General features: G+C 43.6%; 1 protein-coding gene across 1 annotated transcript in view; it reads right to left on the bottom strand.

Annotated features, from left to right (window-relative positions):
- The window catches only part of AFF3 (AF4/FMR2 family member 3), a 371,463-nt gene that overhangs the window by 32,082 nt on the left and 312,191 nt on the right, over positions 1 to 27,190 (bottom strand). The window contains exons 11-13 of the mRNA XM_026066422.1: positions 12,350 to 12,515; positions 3,558 to 4,604; positions 835 to 959 (exon numbers count right to left, since the gene is read on the bottom strand). Coding sequence (XP_025922207.1) covers positions 835 to 959; positions 3,558 to 4,604; positions 12,350 to 12,515 — 1,338 coding nt within the window. The remainder of the gene's footprint in view (positions 1 to 834; positions 960 to 3,557; positions 4,605 to 12,349; positions 12,516 to 27,190) is intronic.

Below are 27,190 nucleotides of genomic sequence, written 5' to 3'. Positions count from 1 at the left end.
AAAACCAGTATTCTCTCATTTTAGAAGTTTCATCCCAAGAGATATCCTGATACTACCAGAAAAGGATTTATTTGAAATACTGATGACCAGCATGTACAAAGCCGCATGTTCTAAGAACTCTAAGAACTAAGTCCGACTGCTGGCAGCCTCCAAAGAAACTCAGTATGATTGATCTGATATCGATAGGGGTCTGTGTGCATAAAATAATGGGTAGATAGCCAGCAGATAGCTGGATCCTTTGGAAATTTGACTGTTTTGAAAGTCTAAGTTTCTTGTCCTAAAATACCTGCTAATTACACAGAATAGATTGCTTGTAATCTTGAAAATGTTGCATCTAAAATATATTCTGGAATTGAGTATTGCAGGCATTGTTATGAAAAATTTTCTCAACCTTTTCCACAGAGTTTATAGATAGATAAACCCAGACATACAGGTAAACTCTAATTTTGAAACTCCTAACACTGTAAGGAAAGAAAAGGGTATAATATGGTCACCTACATGAATTGGTGTCTACGACATATGGTGCCTACAACATAATGTTTGGGAATACGTCCCGCGTGATTGCATTGCTCTAACTGTAATTATTCATTCCAGAAGCCTCACACTTGAACTCACAACTTCTTTGTGCAATAGAACAAAAATGCCAGTATATAAATGTGTCAGGAGTTGCTAACTTGTTCATTAAACCAGAAGAAAGGAGAATACACTGAGCAATTTTTCAACATAAAATGTGATAATTAAAAAAATAAATCCTATTAAAGGCAAAAATAACACACGGCATTAAACTGCAACTAGTTGTATCGCTCAGTGGTAAATAAGAAGGAAAATGCTTACTTATTTTCATTCGTATTGCAGTGATTTGCTGTTGTGATGCTATGGGCAGAAGCAGCTAATCGTGAAGAACTCTCTCGTTCTAAATGAGTCTTCTTGATGTCTCTGTACTCTTCCTCATTCTCACACTGAATGAAGAGAAAAGTGATAATCTTGTAGGTTTTGGATTTACTATAGAACCAAGAGCATTTTGATTATTCAGGGGCTGGTATTTTCTGGCATTTTGATATTAACCATGATGCTTTCTTTGAGCATATACCTAACAGGTATTAGAGAAGATTGGCTCATATCCTCAAAAATTAAAATCTAAAGAGCCAGTGTGTAAATATAGGAGTATGATATAAAACTTGAATTGTTTCAGCCACTTCCCCACTTGCACTTCAGGACATTATTCCCTCATACTGCTTTCTTTGCCCGTCTCCTGTGTACTTTTCTTTTGCCTGTTCCTCAGCCTCACACCTCTTCTGTTTCTTCCTCTCTTTTCCTGGCACCGGTGACTGTGCCTATGCCATGTCTCACAGATATAACAGGCCAGCATCTGGCCCTGAGGCCAGGCAGCATGGCACAGCTCACATTCATTCGGCTCAGCTCCTTCCTCCTTCAAACCAGGGTGCACCATATTTGGACTGCTTCTTGGGAATGGGCTTTGGTCTGTGTGGTCCTGAGCCATGGCCAGATATCATCTGGAAGAGCAGAAGTTGGCCCAGGCCAAGACCACGCATGCTAACAATTTAACAAGATGGATGATTGTATGCCACTGCTTGGGACTCAACCCTGGCCCTATCTGGCTTAGTAGTGTGAACATAGCCAATGTTTCCTGCCCCATTTGATTTCATGTGGAATTCCTTATGTTCTATTATCTTTCTTTGTCTCCCAGTGGCACTGCTTTCCCACCCTCCCACATCCATTTCCACTGTTAACACTTATCCAGTTTCCAGCACTGACTGAGTTTTAGTTGTGATATGTTGATTCTGCTGTGCTTATTACTTTGCTGGATGGCAACAACATTTTCTGTGTTACACACTGCCACTGTGGCTGCTGCTACGGGGTTAATGTTGTAGCTCACGCTCTGCAGGAGTGAAGATCATCCTACACCTCAGTGCTCAACCATCCTCTTCTGTCTCTACTTTGCCCATCTTCTTGGGGCTACGACAGAGATGGAAGTGATAAGGACCTCTTTCTAATTTTACAGGTATGCCTGAGATTCCTTTCTTATTAGTCTTATTCTTAAAAATCTTTTGGGAAGGGGTGTCATATATTCTGAGTCTGCCTAGCAACTGTGACAGTGAGGGTCTTATTCCAGGTTGTGGGGCAATTTGATACTCTAGCAGTGCCCTGTATTTATTATATTGCTAACAACAACACATCAACAACAGCAGTGGTTTAAGACAGAAGAATAAAGGATAGTTTGAGGAACAGAAAGTAAAATTAAGTCATTGTTAGAATGACTATATTTATTTGGCTCTTCTACCATATCCTCCTGTTTTCTTCTGAGTGTACAGCCTGCCAATATGTGCTAGTGTGATCTAGCACTTCCTATGGCACAAAGGTAAATCTTTTGCTTTGGACACTCTCTGACCCTTCTTGCCCTGTTCCCCCTCATTTTGTATTGTGTAATTACTTCCGTGCTAAAGAAAATGCAGATAAATACATTTCAAAGCTTAGCAGGGTTTTCTGTCATGTCTCTACCAGTGGCTGGAATAGGGCTACCACCTTTCAGATACTTAAAAAAGAGCTGAAAAATGGAAAAAGAGAAAAAAGACCCTTTTGAATAAATGGTCCCAAGGATCGCACAGATCAGCCTGCACAGTAGCTCCAAAGGCAACAGACGACTGCACAGTAAAACTGCCCACAAACTGGGCAGATGGCAGTTCCAGTTCAGAGTGACTTTTGGGGTCAGATTGGTACAAATGGCCTGGAAAACTGCCTCAGCTGGACAGCTCTGGCCTCGGGGCAGAGGAGGATCCTCAACAGGGAGAAAGCTAGCACAGCTGGCAGCTCAGAAATTGCACCGGACAGGCACAGCCCATGGGAGGAGGTGGTCAGAGGGCTGTGCCCACGTGGCTGCTATGACAGCGCTGCCGGAGACAGAGCCACTAATGAGCTATGCTCTGACTTTTTATACTTGTGTTACAGGCCCGAGATAACAGGGGGCTGCAGGGATCAGAGTGAGGGGAGTGATGGAGCCGAGCTGGTCTCAGGCTCACACGGTCTCTGCAAATGCAGCTCCCGCTAAGCCGTGCCTCCTGCAGGAATTTGTCTCTTGTGGGCATTTCGAGGGGAAATGAGATGCTCACTCCTGGCCTGCAGTGATACCGTACACACCTTGACGAGACAGCAGCATTTGCTGACCCTAAGCACTGCCTCGGATATTGAAAGAAGCCTCAAGAGAGAAAACAGTCCTACTGACAGGTCTTTCTTGCAAGGCGTGAAAGACCATGTGCTGGCAGAAAACGCCCTCTCCAAAGGGCTGCGATCCCTGGTGGCCAGGAGTTTCATTACCTCCTTGCCGGGCGTCTCCCCTGGGGCTTTGCCAGCTCCTATGGGGCCCGAAGACAGGGCGCGTGATGGCAGAGCATCGCCCCCAAGCACCGCCCCAGCAAGGATGCTGCCGTCATGTGCCGTCACGTGCGGTGCGGCAGGCCCAGGCACCCCGGCGGTGGGCCAGGCTGTGCCCCTACTTTCTCCTCACCCCGCCGCAGCCGCCCCCCAGCCCCGTGGCTCACCTTGCGTTTCCTTCTAGATTTCGGCAGACCCTTCTCTGTGGGGGGGTCAGTGCTACTAGTCTGCTGAAGGCTGGCCGCCTCGCTTGCTCCGGCGCTCATTGCCAGCGGCTCTTCGGGCAAGCGCTCTGGAATCCTGGACAAAAGAGTCAAATCAATTTTGACCCACAGCGACTTTACCTCATCACTGTCTTTCAGAGGAGACAGGAGCTCATTCCTACCGAAAGGAACCAGGGTGTAAAACTGTTCCTCCAGCTCCTTTGCTATTTCACTACTAGTCCTGGCATTAATGGAGCCAAAGGCACTGCAGCCGCCGTGGGGCTTGGGGGCGGCGCTGCTCCCCGAGTCCTTGGCCCGCGGCTCGGCCCTGGCCGCCGCAGCCGGCGCTTTGGGCAGCGGGCGCTCCTCCCGCTCCGACTCGGAGCCCGAGTCGGAGGAAGACGACGAAGACGAAGACTCGGTCTCAATGAACTCCTTGGACTTGGGCGCCGTCTTGCTCGGCCCCCTGGTCCGCCTCTTCTCGCCGGCTGCGGACGAGCGGGGCTCGCGGCGGTGCCCCGCTCTGCCGCCACTGCCGCCGCCACTGGGCCGGGCCCTTGGCGGGTCGCCGGCAGTGTGGTCAGGACAGCCGTGGCTCCCAGAGGGTGCCTCGGCTGTGCGGCACGGTGCGCCGTCCCCGGCGGAGGTCCTCTCGGCCTGGCGCGGCGGTTTCTTACCGGCCGCCCGCCTCGAGGGCCCGCTGTCAGCAGCAGGGGGTGACTTCTGCCTGCCGCCCTTGCTGCCCGGAGCTTTGCTGGCTGTCCGGGGCCGCAGGCCGTCCCCGCTGCTGCCGGCGGCGGCGGCGGTGACCCGGCTGTCCCCGCCGCGGGGCTCGGCTGCGCCAGTGGCCGGGGTCTTCTCGCAGTCCTGCCGCTCTGCCTTCACGCGGCCGTAGTAGGGGTGGCTCTCCAGGGCCGGGCTGTCATGGTGGGTCAGGATGGGCGCCTTGTGCGGGGTGACCTTGTTCAGCCACTTGTCCAGCTGCCACTTGTTGGATGAGGGCGGCTCAGGCTGGAAGGGAAACAAACCAGGCAGCGCTTAGTGCTGGCCCCCCGCCCCAGCTCTCCGCGGCCGTGGGGGCACCCAGAGCTCCCCCAGAGACAGCCGAAATGTGGGGCTCCCCTGCTACCCTCCAACGCAGGGTCATGCTGCTCCCCCCGAGCAAAGGGGCCAGCCAGGCCCCAGGAAGGGTGGGAAGGGCCTGCCGGGCCCCCCAAGGCCACCACCACCACCAAGGCCACCACCGGGGACCGGCAGCCCCGAGCCCTGTCCCTGCCCTCCGCTCTCCACGGAGGCATTGGCCCGTGGCACCGAGCGCACCACGGAGGTGATTCAGGCTGTGCCGTTGGTGTCAGCTTTACCAGGCAATACTTCCAAGTTTCCAAAGGGAAGAAAATATCATGGTGTTAGAAAGGGAGGAAAAACAGCAAAGGCTACAGCTGAAGCTAAAATGTGATGGCTAGTAAGAAAGCAAGGCTACATATATTTTGTGTCCTGTACTGCTGTATTAAATAAAAAATTTAAAAAGTATAAAAGAAGCAGCAGTGAGGAGAGGAAGGGCTAACCAGGCCGTTCGTATCATCTTACTGATATTGATGTTATAATCCTGTAAGAGCACACATACGCTTGTTGTGTGGTGGTGTTGTCAAGTACTCATTTTGTAAGTATTTCGTGGCTGTTTGTTAGTTTTTCTCTTCGTTCCTGTCACAACATGATCAAGTTTTAAGAGACCATCTAAAATATAATGGCGTTTGGACAGTGAAGAAGTGGGATAATTATGATTTCAAATGCAACCACAGCTTAGACAGTGTTATTTCAGAACAACGCACAAGTGTTTTCTAGTGCTTCTTGCAATCAGTTATTTGAATGTAATAAAATGAAGAGGCGAGGCAAAAAAAAAAAAAAAAAAGAAAGAAATGATGGAGTGGATGGCCAGCCATATCCTAACCCTGCATAAGCCAATGTGAAAAGTCTCCTAATTACCTTAACTGGACCAAAATTCATTCATGAGTAATCAGAAGGCATGTTGTGAGTCTAACCTGAAAACCATTGCTGCTCTACACTCTGCTTGGAAAGAAGTTGACTCGAGAGAGAATATCCACACTCTCACTTCAGGTATTTAAAGAAGGTGCCTGAAGGCTACACAGGTTTCCTGCATAGCCAAGGGTGTCTCCAGAATTGCCCACTGAGGGCTCTGTTCACTCTACAGGGAGCAAAAGTTCCTAAAATAAGCAAAAAAGTTAGATGCTGCAATTCAGATGATATAAATATTCCCTCTCTCTAAASTGTCTAATTTACTCATTACCCAGCTAGCCAATGTCTACTGGAAGTTTGCTGAATTGCACTAAGTTTATTTTTTTCTCAGTCATACTCCCTAATATCTTACATGATGAATTTCATTCCTTAGCTGTAAATCTTGAAGACGGGTGGGCAGCTTTTCTGTAGGCTGAAGACATATTTTTAAAACTCTAAACTCTTCATGTAAAATAAACAGCAGTTCTTAACTGCTGCAGAGAATGGAGACGGATTTGTTTGATGCCATTCATTATGTATATAGGAAACTTACTAGATATATAATAAAAAGTTCAGTATACACAGATCTCTCTGCAGTCTTCAGTGGGTGTATTTAACAAAAGGACATACAGCAGAAGCACATGGGAAAAAATGCCTCTGTCCATAAGTATAGGCCAGAGAGAAGGCAGCTTAAAGGTTCAAAAAAACTTTCAGCATTTCTCTTAACACTCCATTCTGTCTCTTTATGTATCTTGTCATTCTCTAAAACAGTAGTTTGCAAAATAGGGATTTCAAGGGATAAGAATAAATGGCAGAAAACTGTGATTAACTGCTACAGTGTTAACTTGGCAATATGGTACTTTCCTACAGTGATATATCTGCTATTTAGGTGGAATAACTACACTCCCACCAACCTATAAGCCAACTACGACAATTAAAAAAAGGTGTCAGCAGTGTTGCAAGCTTTACTAATTTTGTCAGGAGTCTTAGGACACACACTATTTTTTCTTAAAGCCTCAGTTTTTGGGATCATGGGCTTAGGTGCCTATCCTGAGTTTATTTAAAGAAAACTTCCAGTCCATGTGGCTGAAGAAAAAGTTGAAAAAAACACTTCAGGATGTGTTTCCTTAAAGCAAAAAGCTCACATCCCATAAAGTAAATCAAAAGAATTCCAATTTTAACAATCAGAATTTTTAAACTTGTCTCATTATTTTGGTGGCCTGATACAGTTTTGGAATATCTTAGATTGCTAGTGTACATCAGTGATGCTAGTTTACTTTTGGAAGTATTTTATTCAATTGATTGCTCTATCTGAAAAGTATTGCACTTTGAAATCCCTTACAAAAGCAAGGTACCTTGCAATGGAACATAATCACGACAGCCAACAGAGAGGAGTAGACCTCATAAAAGACCTCACTTGAAAGTATTCACCAATCTGTTTTACATGCCTACTTGCAATTATTTGTGTGAAGAAAAGGAAATCCCTGATTCTCTAGTCCACATCACCCCCCTAAGCAGGTCACATACCATTCTACAGAAGAAAACCTGGCTTGCCCAAAGTGAAAAACTTTCAGCAGCATATAAGGATGGAAATGTGAGATCCAGAGTAATCAGGAAGCAGAAAGGTCTCTGTCCCTTAGCTTTTGTGTCAAGGAAATGTGTTGCCCTCAAGGGCATATTTTAATAAAAGCTTGGCATATTTGTGTTAAAACTGGTGGTGTCCAGATGGGAGAACCAATAGAAAAAGTGGTCTGTGGTGAAGCTGACTTGCAACGAAAACACAAGTTTGCTGTGAAAAGCCAAACCAGGAAACTCTACCAGAGCAAGGCTGGTTCCAGGGACCAATGTATCACAGACTTACACACGAGCCAGGCCTCATCTGAGAAACAGAAGGATGCAATATACTTCCTTAAAAACTGTGGGTGGATTCATCTGTACAGTGTAGACAACTACTTTTGAGCTAGTTGATGAGTTCCTTCTACAGTCAGTGGACTCCTCCTCTAGGGCATGATTCTCTTCATCTTGAAATATATGTCTGAAATAGGCCAGATGAGCTGGGCCCTAGAAATGTCTGCTCTTCTCCACTGACTGTAAAGGCGAGGCTGAGGTGATGAGCAGATGTAGGTATCTGCAGTGCAGATGTCCAAATTTAGGTGAGATGACTCCCACAAAGCGTGTCTATATATCTTAGATCTCTTCAAAGCTGCAAGTACCACCAGAGGCACCAGTGGTAGGTGTCCAAAAGAAACCTTCTTCAAAACATATTATCCAGAAATCTTGCTGGGCTGAGGGGCTACTAAACAGTGTAAGAGTGATGGGTTCACTACACTTATTACAAAGAGGACTTTGGATGTAGTTAATTCCACGGTAAACTTGAAGCATGATACCACTTTCATCAAGGAATTAAATAGCTTACAATACTGTGCATGTACTTAACCCACAATGGGGTAGGAATGAGCCATCACTGCAGTGCACTTAATCTACTGTAAATCCACACACTAGTTTCCCCTTATGTCCTTTCCCCTTGCTTGTGTAGCCCTACTGTCAAAAATTTGGCTCAGGGCAATCATACAAATGTGGTGCCTTTTAATTGTATTTAAGACATACACTACTATTATTAGTTTATTGCTACTACTATGGTTACTACCACTTTATCAGACTAGAACCGGGACTCCCATGTATTAGGTATGGTGAACACATACTGTAAGAGGTGGCTCCCGCCACAGAGAGTTTTCGGGAAGGGAGAATTGTTTGTAGTCTTTGCCCCCAAATGGTACACATGGGACAGCTAGAGCCCATGAATGCTATTAGCAAAGTTAAAGACAGTTGGTCTAGTGGCAAAATCCCCTTTTCTTCAGAGGGTACCAGTCAGGAAATCCAATCAAGACTCTCATAGAGATGGGTGGAAGCAAAAATTTTTTGGAAAACAAGACAGAGGAAACATAACCTCCTCAACCCTAAAACTACAACTCTTCTTCCCTTCCCTCCCTAATTAAGTCCATCAGTGAAGAAAGATTGGTGAGGTGACAGGAGCACGCTAACCAGTTAGCTAGTCTGCTGGATACATCTACACTTCTTATTTACTGAGCTAAAAAGAAGAGAGTCAATGCCACACAACGCCTGAGGGAACAGCAGGAATTCACAGGCAATGTCTCCTCAGCCATTGGTACCAATGTCCAGGCAGTTGGAGGACTTGATGCACAGTGCTGTGGTTGGAGGTTGCTCTCTGCTGATGAAAGAGAAAGGTGGGGAAGAGCATTACTGTACGAATCACTTCAGCTTTGACCTGGTCAGTCACAACCTGGAGTCTTGAGACCAAACAGTACACCCTGTGGTGATGGTAGAAGCATGGACAAAAGGTGCATGTGAAAAGGAGGAAAACACTTTAATGGTTGTTGACTGGTCACTACAGCAGAGGCTGTAAAGGGCACTGCATCTGGTGTGTGGGAATGGTGGTGCCCAAGACAGGATATCTTGCTCAACAGTCTGGTTACTGAAAGGAGCTGTGCTACAACAGCCACTGACGCTCTATCCCATTCAACTGCTTCTCTGCTTCCCTCCTGCCAGTTCCTCTCTCTAGCCTTTCCCGCATAGTGGGAGTTCACTGTCTGTCTAGCCAGCCTTTTTAAAGATCTGCATGATAATTCAATGCAACGAAGAACGAGCAAGCCAGATTCTTAGCTTATGAAATTTAGCTCTTTCTACGGACTTGAGACCTAAGGTTTTTTTCTACTCTCTCAAATAATTGGAAGGACAAGACGTCACTGTTTTCCAGAGTCCTCATTTATGACGTTAGTGAAGGTCATGCAAAGAATTCATGACCTCAGCAAAGAAACAGGAGATAGAAGTCTCAGTCCCCATAATTTCATGTTTGGCAGGCCACAAAACTGTAACTACTCACATTACTGTCTGAGGCACCCTAATTTGTCCACATCACTGAAACCAGTCTGAATGTTGCCTCCTGTTCAAGTTCAGCCATTACTCTTAGTTTACTGAAGACATAAAGCGTAGACAGCTGAGCTAGTCACTCCAGGTCTCAGTAGTCAATGGAAAGAAACAGACACTTTTAGGGTGCAATTAATCTAATCTATTTTCTACATATGTTTTGCAATGAGCTACTTTCACACTCTAGGCAATGCATTTAGAACCTGAAAACAACTCAAAGATCTCAAAATGAGATGAGGAAAAAAATACAGAGGAAATGAAACAGCAATCCAAATTCCATGTAACTTCAAATGTAGAAGATAACCTGTCCTAGAAATTAAAACCTTTGAGAATGTTCATGTGATATTTCAGATTATGGAAAAAAAGAATCAAGGGCTCATAATGGTCTACAGGTTTCCAGATGAAGTTTCTCCCAACTTGGAAATATGGATTTCCTGCACAGCATTTTACCTGCATGTATCAATATCTGCTTATGCAATGACAAAGACGCATTTGATGCAAAGATGCATTCTTCTATCTTATCCAATAGATAAAGTTCATCTTAAAACTATAACTGGATTGAGTCCACTAACTAAATTTAGGTGGATAGGACTTCCCTCTAAAGAGCTTCCAAGGATTTGTCTCTTTCCACTTACTAGGTAAGAACATGGCATATACTTTAGGAACACGGCTTCACTGTGTGCCAAAAATGTGAGTTAAAGCACAGATGAAAGGGAGGCAGGACTTCAGTCCAGAGGCCTCACATAAATATGTTTTCAACAGGTGCCATTAGATGCATGTTGGGCCTGGGAAAGTGCTGGCTCCTGGGAAAAGCACAGATGACCTACTTCCCTGGGACACCCCAAACCTATCCAGGTGAACGTCATGGCCTCTCCCATACCCCATCAAGGAATGAGCTATGATAACCACTGCAGCCATCAGATTTTTAGAGTCCTTTACAGTTTCAGCGTGTCCTAGAAGGCAAACCACACAAATATAATGCAAGGAGACAAGCAATCTGTTGGAGCAGTGCAGTTATTTCGTGACACTGATCACTGATAACTCAGACTCTATACAAAAGTAGTTCTACAGATCTCAAGAGGATATATATATATATATAAAATACTTAACAGGAGACATTTCCTCTAAGTTTCTGTGACTTTCAGTCCCTCCCAGAACACCCCTTCTGCCTGACTTAATGAAATCTATGATCTGCCTCAGTTAATTCACTTCCTGCATTCCCTGAGGAACTGCCACCCTCAGTTCCAAGGAGCACAGGTGATCTGTCTAGATACCCTTTTACTTTAGTAAACACTTCTCTCTTCCTAGGTATGAAGCTTCTCCCCCTTTTATCTCGTATTTCCTCTTCCCCAATGAGCTTAGTTCCTTCTCTTTCTTCTCTTAGTCCCTTCCTTTCCACCTTCTGAGATCCCATACAGAGTGGGAGCGAGATCTCTGCAATAAGTCCAGCAGGGAACAAGACAGAGAGAGAACAAAGTCTTAAAGGGTAGAATGAGAACTCAGAATGGGAAATAAGAAATGGGACAGTACAGAGAGGGGATCAAGGAAGGAGAGACTAAAGGAAAGAAAAGCAAGAGGAAAGAAAGGAGAGAACTGGAGAGATTTAGGAAAAGGGTGAAAGTGAGAGGAAAATTAATTGGAAATGGATCTGAAAATACTGTGTGGAAAGAGAGAAAGGAAGATATGTGTTAAATAAGGAAAAAAATGACAAAACCGAAGAGAACTATAAAAAGGACATTTCTGTGAGTGCTGTATTTTGCCTCATAGAAAACATGGCCCCAAATACTGAGCAAAATACTGAGCAAAAAATAAGAATTAAGTATAATTTTTCAGGGTTGGAGAATAGGTGAGACATGGCTGTTGGGGGAGGAGGAAGTCCTATGACCGGATGCTTTATGAGAAACAGGCAAGTCTACTGACTGTATTTCACGTGTATTTACAATCTTGCTGCTAGATTTTTGAATATTTTTACATATATTAATGTGTGTGATGTGGCTGTGGAGTTCATGTTTTTATACTTAAGGTGTGTGTTGACCAAAACACATAAAAATATCAAGCCTGGTTAAAAAAAACAGAGTAGAGAAAGCAGCCGTACAGTGTCTGTTGAGCACTCCACAGAGGTGAAAGCCAGAGATGGCATAGCATTGTCAGATAAATTGTAATATGGCCAGGGCTTGTCCACATATGGAAATTTTTAGTATTAGCTTTGTGTATGACAAGTTTAGGCCTAATATTTTGCACCATAAGTAATTCAGTTTAGTCCATTTTGGAGGTGGATTAAACTAATTCACACAAAGGCAGCAGCACCAGGGAATAATTCACTTGGGGAGCAAGGGGAGGGATGCGCGTGAGTGAAAAACAACTGTTTTGCTTTAAAAATCCACCCTCAAACTGATTTTACAATAGCTTCCCTGTGTAGACAAGCCTTTAGTTCCCTTGCTGTGCTGGGAGCCCGCATCAGGACTTATGCACTAAACAAACCATCATTATGGAGGCCGAGTTGCAGAAAACTTCAAGCAAGCTGTGAGCCTTGCAAGGAGCTCCACTCATCTCAAATTTGAGGAAAATATCATAGGGTTATTTCTTTCTTTATTTTTGTTTCAAATTTCTTAATCTGCCCCAGGGTCCCTGCCACATGCATCTCAGAGTGTGCCAGGAGGAGGATCCTTGGTGCTTTCCTCTTCCATTTTTTTTGTGCATCTCCCCCAGCCTCCTTGTGTTGGCTTGGCAGGAGAAAAGGCCTGAGTGGGTGTAATAATGGCTTGCCGCCCTAAGTCACAAAACGTCAAAATCCTTACCTCTGGGCTGGAATAATGCGAGGGCTTGCTGCCGTCACTCTCGCTGGAGCTGCTTTCGCTCTCTGAGTCAGACTCGGAGCTGGTCTCGGATTCACTGGAACTGCTGCTGCTCGACCCCTTGCTGGAGAATCCTGCGGCTCGGGAATTGGGCTGCGGCACAACCAGGCTGCCAGCCCCGCACGCAGCCCACCAATGAGGAGAGAGGGAAAAGAAGAAAACAACAACATAAAGCAAACCATAAAGACCAAGGTGTTCCAGGGAGTGTACCTGTCTGAATGCCTGTAAGCGTGTCTTTACTGCTAAAGCATGGTGAAGTGAGTTGAACATTACATTGTTTTAACTTCAGGGAAAAGACTCAGGGTTAGCTGCATATTCGTTTAAATCCCCAGCCTTTGCCATCTCTTCTTCATGTGTAGAAAGATCAGATTTTCACTGCAGTTTGCCTCTTTTCTCTTTCAACAGACATTTTAGGATACATTAAAAATATCTAACACAGTAAAAAGCAGAGTAGAGAAGGCAGTCTTACAGTGTCAGTAAGTGTATGAACACTCTGCACAGAGGTGAATGCAGGAGATGGAAAAGATGAACAGTTAAGAAACTGAAATGAACTCCATGTTACCAGCCATTTACAAGTTGTAATAGTAATAGTGATAATAATAATAATAATAATAATAATAATAATAATAATACATCCTCTCTAGAACTTCCTACTCCCATCTTTTGTTCTCTACAGTTCTTCACCTCTCCATAAATAGATTAAGCCAAGATGATGTGGTTACCTGTATGCACCATCTTGACATTGACAACTGCAAGAACTAAGACTGTGATCTTGCAAAAGCTCCTAAGAGCTCAGGCTCATCTTTTTGCACATCAGCAATGCAGTGATGTCAGCAGAGCTACTTGGCTTCTACAAGCTATGTTTGCATGCAAGTGTTTGTAATATCAGGCCTGACAGCAGGAGAAATGTATACTTTCCAGAAGTAGTTGACCAGGCATATTAAAATATCACAGTCATAAACACTTGGGTATGAAATGTCCTGTTAAGTCTTTCAGCTTATTCCCCAAGCAATGAAAGATTGTTCCCGATAGCTGGATGCTTTTTCTAGTGGGTTTTCCAATTTGATTTTAAATGACTTGAATGCCGCTTTCACTTTTACCTCTGGGAAACTTCTTTGCAAACGAACCCAAATTCCACTGTCAGAAATTTCTCCCTCCATTCAACCTGAGGTTGCCCTTTCTAAATTTATTGTTGCTACTTATTATTTCATCTTATTACTAATAGTTATTATGATAAATTATCCTCCTCCCTTTCTGCCTTCACATATTTGCAGACTGTTTTCCTGCCCTACTTCAGTCATCTCTCAGACAAGGCCTTACATATTTACTTCTTCTGATCTTTCTTCATAAGTCATTATCTCCAGGGATATGGGATCATTTTTATAGCTCTTTTCTGAACTCATTCCAATTTGTCTATATCTTGCTGATAACAGGATGCCCAAAATCGAGTGCTGCATTATAGATGGGTTCTCACTAGAGCCCTACAATGAAGGGCTATTACCTTCCTGCTCCCTGATGCGTTGCTTCTGTAAACATATACCAAAGCTGTGATGGAATATATAGTCCATTAATGCTCCTACATCTCTTTCAACGTTGCTTTCTCCAGAATTCCTCCACTGAATAGCTACATTTTAGATTATTTGCTTCCAGAGAGATTAGCTTGCTTTTTTTTTTTTTTTTTTTCCCACACCAGATCTCATTTTCTTCTTTACTGCACATGCTTCTAGCTCCTTTTGATTTATTTCTCTGCCTTCGGAGGTGTCTGCAGCAACTTCTAATTTAGTATCAAATGCAAACTTAATTAAATGGTTATTCACTACCTTTTCCAGATCATTAATAAGACTGTTAAATAAACCCAGCATGAAACACACTGGTACCCTAATAACCATCTCTTCCCAATTCTGTTCACCAATGTTTATCATTACCCTTGTTTATGCTCTGTCAGTCCAATATTGTAGCTAATGCAATGCAATTTTGGAGATGCATTTTGTGAGAAATAATATCTGATACTTAATTACAGTTATATTGCACCTAATGAATTGTCTTTACCCAGGAGTGGTGTATTTCATTCTGAAAAACTGGTACCTCGTACCTGACACAAGCCACTTGCCACAGGCACTTTATGGGGCTTTGAAAAGAGGCCAGGCCACCAGAGATGTGGTTATAACTCTGCGACTCTCCCTGGCCGCACAGTCCCTGGCCTTATCTCTGCCTCTCCTAACATATGCCAATGCTTCCCCAATGGACTGCCTGTCTCGTACAAGCTATTTTAGCAGAACTCCAGCCATACCACCTTTTACTCATAGCTGTCGTCCTCCCTACTTCTGGCCCACTCCTTCTGCTAGGATAGAGCACAGCTGCTCATGGTTTCTCCTGGCTACCTGGGCAATCCTGCCCCCTTCAGCAAGCTTTCTGCACCCTCTGAGGTACAGTGGGGCACAGAAAACCTCACCTGTGGGCTCATCTGAATAATTAAAGCAAGTAAAATAAATAGGAGAGGGAGGAGACAACATCTACTTATATTTAACCTGGAATTCCCCTCAAGGATCCTCTTGTCACCATCAAGTGGTAAAGCGAGGCCACAGTAAAAACTCATGCTCTAGCAGGACGGCTCAGCTCTGCGTGCGTTTGGGCAGAAGCGCCTGTGTGCACTCTCCTTGGGAGGCAACGGGTCTGTTGTCATGCACAAGCGTTAATGTACCAGTTACAACATAGGACTTCAAAAACTTGCCTTTTGCTATTTGTACTGTTATTCATGATATCTCTTTGTTTAGCTGGGTAAGTGGTAAATACAAGATTTTCAGGCAGGCATATGTATAACAGCATTAGTATACATAGGTGCTTGAAATGGTAACAGTTTATAAGCTTGCGAAAATTTTCCTTCTTAGAGAAGGAAACTTGATGCTTTGCATGCTACTTTGGGACAGTGCAGTTTTCCATTTGTCCAGCTCCCAGTGAACTCCAGATTATAAATTGCTCACTTATATTAACAGATTATTAACAGATTTCCTCCAGGCTCAAGAGCGGTGCATCCCTATGAGTAGGAAGTCAAGCAAAGGAGGCAGGAGACCTGCATGGATGAGCAAGGAGCTCCTGGCAAAACTCAATCAGAAGAAGGAAGTATACAGAAAGTGGAAAGGGGGACAGGCCACTTGGGAGGAATATAGGAACGTTGTCAGAGTATGCAGGGATGYGACGAGGAAGGCTAAGGCCCGTTTGGAATTAAGTCTGGCGAGAGATGTCAAGGACAGCAAGAAGGGCTTCTTCAAATACATCAGTAGCAAGAGGAAGACTAGGGAAAATGTGGGCCCTTTGCTGAATGGGGTGGGTGCSCTGGTGACGAAGGATGCAGAGAAGGCGGAGTTACTGAATGCCTTCTTTGCTTCAGTCTTTCCTGCTCAGGCCAGCCCTCAGGAACCCCAGACCCTGGAGGCAAGAGAGAAAGTCTGGAGGAAGGAAGACTTTCCCTTGGTCGAGGAGGAGTGGGTTAGAGATCATTTAAGCAAACTTGACACCCACAAATCCATGGGCCCTGATGGGATGCACCCACGAGTGCTGAGGGAGCTGGCGGATGTCATTGCTAAGCCACTCTCCATCATCTTTGAAAGGTCATGGAGGACAGGAGAGGTGCCTGAGGACTGGAAGAAAGCCAATGTCACCCCAGTCTTCAAAAAGGGCAAGAAGGAGGACCCAGGGAACTACAGGCCAGTCAGCCTCACCTCCATCCCTGGAAAGGTGATGGAGCAGCTCATCCTGGAGGCTATCTCCAAGCATGTGGAGGAAAAGAAGGTGATCAGGAGTAGTCAGCATGGCTTCACCAAGGGGAAATCATGCCTAACCAATCTGATAGCCTTCTATGATGGAATKSCTGGCTGGGTAGATGAGGGGAGAGCAGTGGATGTTGTCTGCCTAGACTTCAGCAAGGCTTTTGACACTGTCTCCCATAACATCCTCATAGGTAAGCTCAGGAAGTGTGGGTTAGATGAGTGGACAGTGAGGTGGATTGAGAACTGACTGAATGGCAGAGCTCAGAGAGTTGTGATCAGCGCTGCAGAGTCTAGTTGGAGGCCTTAGCTAGCGGTGTCCCCCAGGGGTCAGTCCTGGGTCCAGTCTTGTTCAACTTCTTCATCAATGACCTGGATGAAGGGACAGAGTGCACCCTCAGCAAGTTTGCTGACGATACAAAACTGGGAGGAGTGGCCGATGCACCAGAGGACTGTGCTGCCATTCAGAGGGACCTGGACAGGCTGGAGAGGTGGGCAGAGAGGAACCTCATGAAGTTCAACAAAGGCAAGTGCAGGGTCCTGCACCTASGGAGGAATAACCCCATGCACCAGTAGAGAAGGACCTGGGAGTGCTGGTGGACACCAAGTTAACCGTGAGGCAGCAATGTGCCCTTGTGGCCAAGAAGGCCAATGGTATCCTGGGGTGCATCAGGAGGAGTGTTGCCAGCAGGTTGAGGGAGGTGATTCTCCCCCTCTACTCAGCCCTGGTGAGGCCACATCTGGAGTACTGTGTCCAGTTCTGGGCTCCCCAGTACAAGAGGGATGTGGCACTACTGCAGCAAGTCCAGCGAAGGGCTACAAAGATGATTAGGGGACTGGAACATCTCTCTTAGGAGGAAAGGCTGAGAGAGCTGGGCCTGTTTAGCCTAGAGAAGAGAAGGCTGAGAGGAGATCTTATCAACGTGTACAAGTATCTGAAGGGAGGGTGTCGAGAGGATGGAGCCAGACTCTTTTCAGCGGTGCCCAATGATAGGACGCGAGGCAACAGGCACAAACTGAAACACAGGAGGTTCCATCTGAACATGAGGAAAAACTTTTTCACTGTGAGGGTGACAGAGCACTGGAACAGGTTGCCCAGAGAGGTTGTGGAGTCTCCTTCTCTGGAGATATTCAAAACCCGCCTGGATGCAATCCTGTGCAACGTGTTCTAGGTGACCCTGCTTGAGGAGGGGGGTTGGACTAGATGATCTCCAGAGGTCCCTTCCAACCTCAACCATTCTGTGATTCTGTGATTATAGTCAATCCCTTGCTGATAAAATAGTGAGAGCTCAATAGGGGCCATTGTGAGCAGGTTTTCTGTGTTTGATTTTCTTTTTTTCTTAACTGAACATGAAAAGGTAAGTGTCTTTTCTGATACTATAGCTTAGGGAACTGCTTTTGACAGTGTCCTACTCTGATGGATTGTTAGCCCTCTCCACAACAGCATTGTGACTGTTGCCTGAAAAGTTCTTCAGCATCACGAAACATCTGCACATTTATGTCCTGCCCCTAGTGACTGCGGTTTTAATTTTCAACCCATCATTTTTGTTTGGCATTGACTAAAGTATTCAGAATTGCTATATGGGGGATGAGGGTGAAAAAAAATCCCACAGTAATATTTCTTTCCTGTTGTGACATGAAATGTTTTTCTAAGCTGCTGAATAGAAATTGTTACTACAGCCATAGATATAAAATATAACTGCTGGACTCTTCACAAACATCTGGAAATCTATGTTTGCTGCTCTAATGGTAGCCAATATACTACCAAAAATTTAACATTACAATATTTTCTCATTTATGATGATACTGCCGAAGTCTCATGTCCCTCCTTCTACCTTTTCCATTCTTAAATAAAGTGTATTTTTATAAGTATCCTCACTGTATTATATTGATTATACTGATGGGCAAAACCATCTACATGTGTCTTCATGCTTTCTTATAAAAAATAACCATTATTTTAAATTGGTGACTTATATTTTGGACTGTTATTTCTGAAGTATGTAAGCAAGATCATGCAATCAAAATAAAACACTGATTTACATTTTAATGACTATGGCACACAACATTTGTGCATATTTTGCTACTGGCTTATGCCCCAGAATTAATTACTACATCTTAGAAATGATATTTTTATTTTAAGCAATTAAACAACAATTTGGGTAAGAACCACTCTTCTTTAAAGCCCTTGATCAGAGCATGCAGTCTCTGACTTAAGAGAGAGAGTAAGTAAATACTTCATAATGGTGCTAGCAGCTCAGTAAGGCACTTCATAACCAAAACAAAATCTGAACTTTCTGACCAGACATAGTCCCATCATCCTAACTAAAGCAAGACCTGGACACCTGAACACCATGCAAATCTCCAACGGCCTATTTGCTGCACTGTTTAATGGACTAGCCACCCTCCTCTGCTAAACTGCTAGATACCTTGTAGCCTAAATATTTCTCAGAGGTGCAGGCTCGGAAACACCTTGGTTGGGGGAGAATAATACTGCTTCCCTGCTCAAACTTATTTGTGATTCAGGTTGAGAGAGAGAGTCCCCTCGCTCCCTGGAGGAGCCTGAAAAGTTAGTTGCGGTGGAGCCGATTATTAGCTCCATCAGACTGCATGGTAGCAGTCAGCCTTTGAACAGTAGCAGGGTGGTTTAAGCAGCTGTCCAGGGAGGTGCAGGCATTTGCTATTTAGTCAGTAGAGAGAGATTCCCAAATCAGGTTGCCTCAGCTGTGCTCAGGAGGCCTCTTGAATTTAAGCATGCTGGATCTGGGTCCTGCTCTATGCTCCATATTAAGCTGCAGCTTACAGCTACACTACTTTTCATGATAATAAATCACAGCATCCAGCAGTGGGCACATGAAATTCCTGGGCAGCTAAACACAGGTTGCAGTAATTCAGTCTTAACATTTCAGAGGCAGACACCATGGATGTCTGATCAAGGTACAAGAAAAAAAAAATGCAGTTCATTACCAAACTACAAGTATTTGGTAACAATATTAATTTGATTCAAAGGAGAAAATCCGTCTTAGCATGGAGAATCTGTTATCCCAATTCTCCGTAGCCTTACAGTGTGAGAGCATCTTATAGCCGCTTTACACAGATAGAAGTGTTTACCAAAAACGCAAGGCAAGGGGGAATCAGGCCTTGAAGAAAAGACTGTGCCAAGAAAACATATCAGAGTGACCTCTGAAATACTTTTCCGGCAACAAGAAAGAAGAGTATGGAAATATTCATGCTTCATACTTTTGACTCCAATCAATCTGTGTAATTCACTTTGCAACAGCTGTATCCTGAGCCTTGTTATCAAAAAGCTCAGGAACACTATAAAACTCTCTCTGGTGCATTTGCTTCCACGTCTGGAGATAGGAAAACATTTAGGCAGTGTCATCTGCATAGCTGTGATCATCCATACTGTTTTTCTTCTAAAATCTCACTCTACAGTACCATCCACCAAGTGTTGTACCACTACCAAGTGGCCCACGGCTCCCAGTAGGAAAGAAGAATGCAACAGTTAGTATGAAGAGCTGACTTGAATAAACAAATGACACTGTTAAGGGTCACATTGTCAACAGCAAGAGGCAAAAATGGAGAAGGTGACTTTAATTTGTAGATGCCACAAACGTAGGAAAAAATCCTAAGAAAGGCTGTATGAATGCGTGAAGTATTTCAAATGCCAAGAAAATCTGTCACTGTCTCAAGAGATGTTTAAAGATCAAGGGAAGTAGGCCAACTGTGGGAAAATAAGACTCTGAAACAGACAGCCAGTCCCTTGGCTGGTATAAACTGTCATAGCTCCATTGACTTCAATTAAGCCACTCTGGTTTAAATCAAAAGGTAAATCTGACCAAGACTCTGAAATGATATTTCAAACTCAGTGATGAAAACATATTCCACGGTTTGAAGGAACTCTTCTGGAGGAGTCCCTATTTTTATTCCAGATGAAAGTATCTGAAACACCATTTCCTTCTTCCCTTGAAACCAACCTAAAACCCAGCTAAGGTCTTCTGTAGCAAATGCTTTATCCCTTTGTTGTCAGAAGCAAATTCCACACGGTACATCCTCAAAGTACAAATTGAGAACATCGTGCCAAAATCTGTATAATTATCTCTTCTGCCTGGTACTGAAGATATTGCAAGTCTTGCATGCATACAGCTGTGAATTCCTGTGTTGATAATTGTGAATGAATCACAGAGGCAATGGAAATGGCCACTTCTTGCTACTGCCTGTGTGTATTTTTCAAACTCCATTTCAGCAAAGATATCTGAAGCACACTTACCACTGCTGTCTATCCTGGACTTGCAGATCAGGCCACCCAATGTTGTAACACAGCATATGGGCATATTTTTCTGAGGCAACTGTAGAATGCCAAGAAACAGTACCATAAGGATAGCCTACCAGAATGAAAATGGATGTCCTCCATTTGTTCTGGGAATTATGGCCAAAGTGATGCTTGGAAAAGGGGGATGATACCAGAAACCCTAAAATACTCATCCACTTGAGGACTGCCAATTGTCTCCAGGTTTTAATACAGGAAGACTGGTTCTGTACTTAACATACAAATGTGAGCATAAGGAGCCCCTGTTCTAGTTTTAGCTTTGCCATGTACTGGCTGAATGACCAACTCAGTTGACCCTTCTAGGCCTCTGATTCCCTCATCTGGTCACCATCCTAGTCATAAATGGGAATGGTGCTACTTGTCTACCTTCAGTGTGTTAGGAGACATCCTTTGTTACTGCGCAGAAAGCACTTGAATATCCTTAGTCAGAACACCATGTAGAAGTGACCCAAATTTATGTTTTTGTACCTTTACTAACTGAGATCATAAAACCAATTAACTGTCTGAGTTCTTTACAGTTATCCCTGTGAAAACCTATTGTTTACTAAAGGAAAAAAGGCAGCTAGCCTTGCCATAGCCTTCTGTTTGGTCCTGAATGCAAAAAAAATGAGCCTGGGCACTTCCCCTTCTTCAAGCAAACAATTTCCCAGAAGTCTGTTAATATCTTTAGGAAACAGAGAAATGTTTTCATACCTCATTCCTATAATGGATGAGGTATGAAATGGGAGTCATGATGAGTGAGAGTCCTGGAGGTTGTTTGGCTTGTCACAATATATAATGCTTCTGTGAAAGTACTGCATTACCTTAGCCGTACCACCTTTGCACAGCACAGCTAATAAAGCACAGCTGCCAAGAACAGACTTCATAGACTCCACCTATATTTTAACACTGTCCTTGGGAGTTGCTTAAATACTTTGTGCTGACAAGACTGCAAGTATTATCTAATAATGCAAACCTAAGGTAAATCAGGTCTCTTTGGAGAGTCAGGTGTATGCTGTGTGATTGTAGCTTAATTGCCAGAATAGTCACCAAAGAAAAACAAATTGATAGGAGTTGTTTAGAAAAACAAGCTATGAAGCTCAAAAAACCCCCCCAAAAACCCAAGAAAATTCAGTCTGGCCTGTCTAGGGGGTGTCTATCTAAGATCTGGTCGATACAGGAAGCAGGGCAGAATCACAACTTCCACCTTGAAAGAACTCGGTAAAAAAGAGAAAAATCCTGAAAAAAAATTAGTTAAAAAAAAAAGCCTATAATAAAATAGTACATAGGAATTAATAGCAACATTGTTGTATAAATAGTTCTATCAGAATGAGTGTGTGCCTGGGTATCTGAGATGAAAGGGTCCTATAGACCTGGAGCAGCATTAACGTGGGGATGAAGTGATTAGTCAGCAGGCTGACAGCTGTGCGAGGAGGCTGGTGCCAGATTCCAATGTATGCTTTCCACTGCTGCCAAGTGTTTGCTTGTCGCTCCAGATAAATGGAGCATCAGCAGTGTTTTATTTGACCTGCTCACAAGAAAAATAAAGCAACTCTGACTTCCTCGGTGTGCTTGTCGTTGACCTTGCATCAGCTGAATATGAGCAGTGAGATTCCCTGGTCCAGGAAAGTTAACTCTTTAGTAGAAGGGCCTCTAAGAGTCTTTTCTCACTGGTAGAATAGTTAGTCTCTTAATGGCTCTGAATATAGTGACTTAAAAAGAGTCAGGCACAGCCTATGTGCCCGATGCTGTTCTTGGAACATGTCCTTGGACCAATGGCCTGAAGAATGATGAAAGTTTGAGAATAGTCTATAAACAGCTGCCCTTCTGTCCCCAGGGTGAAATCTGTGAGCCATTTCCAATGGGACTTTTCTGAGGGGGGGAAGAAATAAGTGGTATATGGAAGAAGCTGTGGAGAAGATTCAGTCAGGCAAGACTGCGCTCTTGATCTCCCTCTGAGACCAACAGGTCAATGGATCTTGTGTGGTTCCCTTCATATGTTCCCCAGAGTTGTGTTTTTCTCCATTTCCTTTATCAGTCTGGTCATGTACATAGTTAGGAACTTTCTGTTTGAGATCATACCTATTGTCTGGTTGAGGCCTGCTTTTATTGCTGGGTGGAAATCGGGCCCAGTGTCTTTGAATTGCACATCTGAAAGGGAATGTAGGACACACTTTTTGGATCTTTAATGCTCTTTATGTGAGGGTTCTCCTTCATGGTGGCTAAGGTGCTACAGAGTTACAACCATACTCCAGAAGCAGTATCACTCAAAGGATTCTCTTGGGAGATATATACCCTTTCATTTTCTCCAACAAGCAGATGAGAAGGGATGCCCTGGCTGAGATCAGCTTTGTTGCACCTCTCTTGTGTTGCAGAAATGGCCAAGTATACTGAAATGAAAAGGCATGCTGAAGGGACTCCATTCAATGACCATGGTAGTTTTTTTTTTTTTTCTTTTTTTTTCTGAAGGCAGGGTAGAAAAAGAGTGGAGAGGGTAAGCAAATCAATTAATCTTCTAGAACATTTCAGCTATATTTTTCATATTAGAATCTAGCTCTCAAGCCAGATTTTCTTCATTCCAAAAGGCCCAGGAAAGGGGTGAGAAACCTAGACAGATTTTGGAAGAAGGAAAAAGGACTCCTTTCGCACAGTGGACACATGGTACTAGTGGCTGAGATTGTGGCCATATCTGATAATACTGAAGCTTTGGACGTCTTTCTGGCACTCACTGATTCCTTGTAATAACTAAGTGTATTCTTTTGGCCATCTGCTATTTTCCAATTTTTCCTCTTTTTTACTTCTCTCCTCACTTTAAGGAAGTTCCTTTCCTGACAGCATGAGGAGCTGCTGCACATATGACTGCCAACTGTCCCCAGACAGCATGAGTTCATTTGTCCAGGTGAGATCAGATTACTTAGGTTCACTGAAGAAGGTAAGTACATCTGGAAATGAGCTCTGTTCCGCTTCTCATGACACAGGTAAAAGATATGCCTGCATTTCATTGGCTTGCCTGATTAGCCAGAGATGGACTAGGAGATGGTTCAGTTGTCAGAAAGTCTCATCAGAATGGGCTAATGTGAAAATAAGGATGTCATGAGACTCCAAATTCATTCTGGTCATGGGGAAGCACTTGAGATACTAAATCCTACCATCTGAAGAAGGAATTCTGCACTGATAGCCCTTAAAGAGAGAGGGAGTGCTCCATAGGGGTCCCTTTTTCATAAAATCTTGATGTGTCACATATCAGGTGAGGAGGTCCTAGTGCTTCAGACAAACAAGAAATTAGGGAATTAACAGTTACAGCCAATGCAAACAGGAAGAAAGGTCCTAATCTGGTGAGGAATGAATGGAAATACAGAGTGTAAAGAGTGACAAGTACTAAGAATGGTTTGTAAGTCAGCTGGCAGGTGGCCCCTGAAGACCTCAACCAAGCCTATTTGCTGACTTTGTGAACAAACAAGGACTCTTACATCCAGACTTTACGTACTGTGCAAGGCTTGAAAAAATGACTAAAAAAGAATGTAGCTGAGTTAAATCAAGGTGGAGTTGGACCCTTTTGGTCAGATCTTGAAATAACCAGCTAGTGAGGTTTAGAATGGTGGGTCTGTATGCATGATGTTTTAATGTCCTTAACTTATGAGGGGGCCTAACTGCTGCCTAACTTAAGCACTCAGAAATGTTCTCTGGAGATACCTACCTCTTTTGATTGACTAAAAGGAATCTAGGATCCTAACGGTGGCTTAAGCAATATTCCTGGCATGCCCCACGCCATGTCCACTGTGAGAAAGATGGGAAACAAGGGAGGTGTTCTTCAGACTCCTCTCCACAACCATAGGGTTCAGTTTGTTCTCTCCACTTGTTCTAAAGATTGGGGGTGGTATGCAGTATGAAGATCTATATCCATTACCAAGCCAGTACTCCACTGTTTAGGTGGGATTAAACTTGTCTGGGTGTAGGAAAAAGGATGAGATGACCTCAGATTTCTGTAATAAATACACAGATTAGGTTGCTACAGGAGCCTACATTCTGTGCTGACAGGTCAAATGAAGAAGAAAATGGGCAGAAGAGGATATAAAATAGATAGATGTCATATTAGTCATAGCAAGGAGCAGTGCAAAATGTTTGGTGGAATATGTAGAGTGACATTAACTGTATTTCTATCATCTTCCAAATGTCTCATCAGGAGAATTTTATACCACTTCTCTTGGAATTAACCTGGGTGTTTTCTTGCTTTTCTCATTTATTTCCTAAAGCATGAAGTACAGATGTACTTCTATCCAAGGAAAGGGCAACTTTTGCTTCTGAGTGACAGCTTCATCAAGCCACAGAAGACAACCACTGCACTACAGGCTAGGAGGTTCCTTTCCCTCCCCTGCCTATCATCATCTTATTTCAGAGATACTGTTAACATAACTCATGTCATGGCTGCCCAAACAAACAGTTGACCTTTTATAATTTTCAGACACAGTTGCACCTCACTTCAGCATGGCAGTCTTTTGCCTGATTCAACAAGGCCCTGGATATGGTTCTGTCTTGCAAGATATCTCGCTAAGCTCTGAAAGTCCAAATACAGATGAACTTGTGCAGATAAAATTACTAACTACCATAATGGCTGTCCCAATGGGTGCAATAAATTTCAACGTGAGACAAACTCTCTCAGGTTTTACTGACTCTTAATGTTGCTGCTGCCAGCTTTAGTGTTACTCTTTGACTCAAGCCATATTCTGTTGCCTCCCAAAGGTCTTTTTGGCCTGTAAGCTCTAATCAATATGCTGCCTTGAGAAGGAGCTTGTTTTAAGTGGGTTTGCTCACCATAAAGAACCATATAAAGAAAATCTGACTTCTACTGCTTGTCAGTATATATCACTTTCTATGCAGAGCAGCATTTAGATAGTCTGTTAGTTGAATCCAAGTGCTCTCTTTTATATGTTTCAAGAAATGACAAATGCCTGGAAAAGTGCATAGCTGTTCTACAGAAGACATTAGGCAGGCTCAGGAATGGCAAGCAGAACAGCTAATAAAGCCCAGAATTGTAGCAGAGAGGATGTTAAAAGCTAATTAGTCTGAGATTATTTGAAGACTTGTAAAAGGTTCTTCTATTCTCCATTCTGATGTAAGTACAGCCTGTTTTCCAGCAACATACAAAATTATTTTAATATGTTTTTAGAAAGAGTTGTACAAGATATTCTGTTTACCTATTATCTACATAATAGCTCCAAATAAAGGATGTTTAAAACCAATATTCAGCTGTTGAATATTTGCCTGTGGTGTAGTGTTAGGTTTTCATTGTTCTGAGCCACTGAGAAAAAATCTTCTCCCAGACTGACCAGGCTCAGATTTGTGACCCCTTATTCTGGCTTAGTAGCCTCTCAGTTTACAGCTTGGACTGGAGTACCCAGAAGTGCTCATAAAGTGCAGGAATGTTCTGCTTAGTGAGGGCATCAGGATCTGACCCACTGTGCATCACAGTGTGCAGGCACCTGATGCAAGATTTTAAGCGGAGAGTAGCTACTACCACTAACCCTTTGCTGAGCCTTTCTCAATCACAGTGTTTAAAGATGGCCTGTGAAAAATAACAGACAGTGATTAGCAATGAACAAGTATGGTAAGCACAAATATACTAAATCTATGTTAAGAAACAGTTATGCAAATTGCCTTTGTATTTCAAAGGAAAAATCAGATGTGAATTGCATCCTTTTGTTAGATGTCATCCATAGAAAGCAAACTTGAGGCTTGTTTATGCACATACGGATGACTAGGGGAGGCAGAAATAAATTACAAAGCAAATATAATTTTATTTGCTTTATTAATCTAGAATGCAGTACTGATGTGTCTGGACTCAGTGGCTCCCCAGCTGCACCCTCCTGCAGGATGTTATCAATCCTTTATTTCTACAAAATGTGCTACCAGCTAATAGGAAAAGCACTAGAACTATATGACATTTTAATAAAAAATATCAGTCTTACACTATGCTGTGTTCCAGTGTAGTTTTTCCTATATCTTCCAATATATCTTTCAGTCCATATCCCATATGTTTTGCTGTTCTTTAACTACCATGTGTCTTTTTTAGATTTCTTATGATATTACAATATCACTAAGGCATGCATAGATGCCTTTGCCTATTCTTCAATGTAGCTTTTGTTCTCCCTGCCTCTCCCAGGGAGGCAGAAAGGAAATACATGCATGATAGAGAGCAGGGGGCTTGGGAACAAGGAGAAATATTGCTCATCAGTGCTGCTTCTCCTCCCAGTGCCCACAAAAAGCTGTTGTTGTCCTCTTCCCCTCTCTCCCTGCAGGCTAATAGGCCCCTTTTGGCTCTCTGGTGTTTGTATCATAGTATCTCAGTCAGACTCCTCTATCCCCTGCCTAACCGAGACCTTGCACACTCTAGGATGTGCTGCATGAAGTGGTGGGCATGGAATTACTTTAAGCAGCATGATCCAGCAGGGAGCCAGTTAAAGGTGTAGGAGTTAACATGTGTTGCAGCTAGGAGCTGAGTGCCCAGCTGTGAGGATATACATTCAGTATTTCTTTAAAACTGTGTGCATCAGGACACCTGTCTGCAGCTGGAAAAGGGGCCCAGTGGAGGATTCTGCATAAGGGCTTTGCAGAGAAGATCACACAGACAGATGGGTTTCCAGGAGAATATGCTTTTCCATAGTAATTGCAGCAAGAAGGTAACTCTCTGGGATTTTTTACCATCTCTATCTG

This window comes from Apteryx rowi, unplaced genomic scaffold (assembly GCF_003343035.1).
Source record: "Apteryx rowi isolate R43461 unplaced genomic scaffold, aptRow1 scaffold_103, whole genome shotgun sequence".
NCBI lineage: Eukaryota > Metazoa > Chordata > Aves > Apterygiformes > Apterygidae > Apteryx > Apteryx rowi.
Note: the sequence above shows the minus strand (reverse complement) of the source record. Positions and strands in the feature narration are given on the sequence as shown.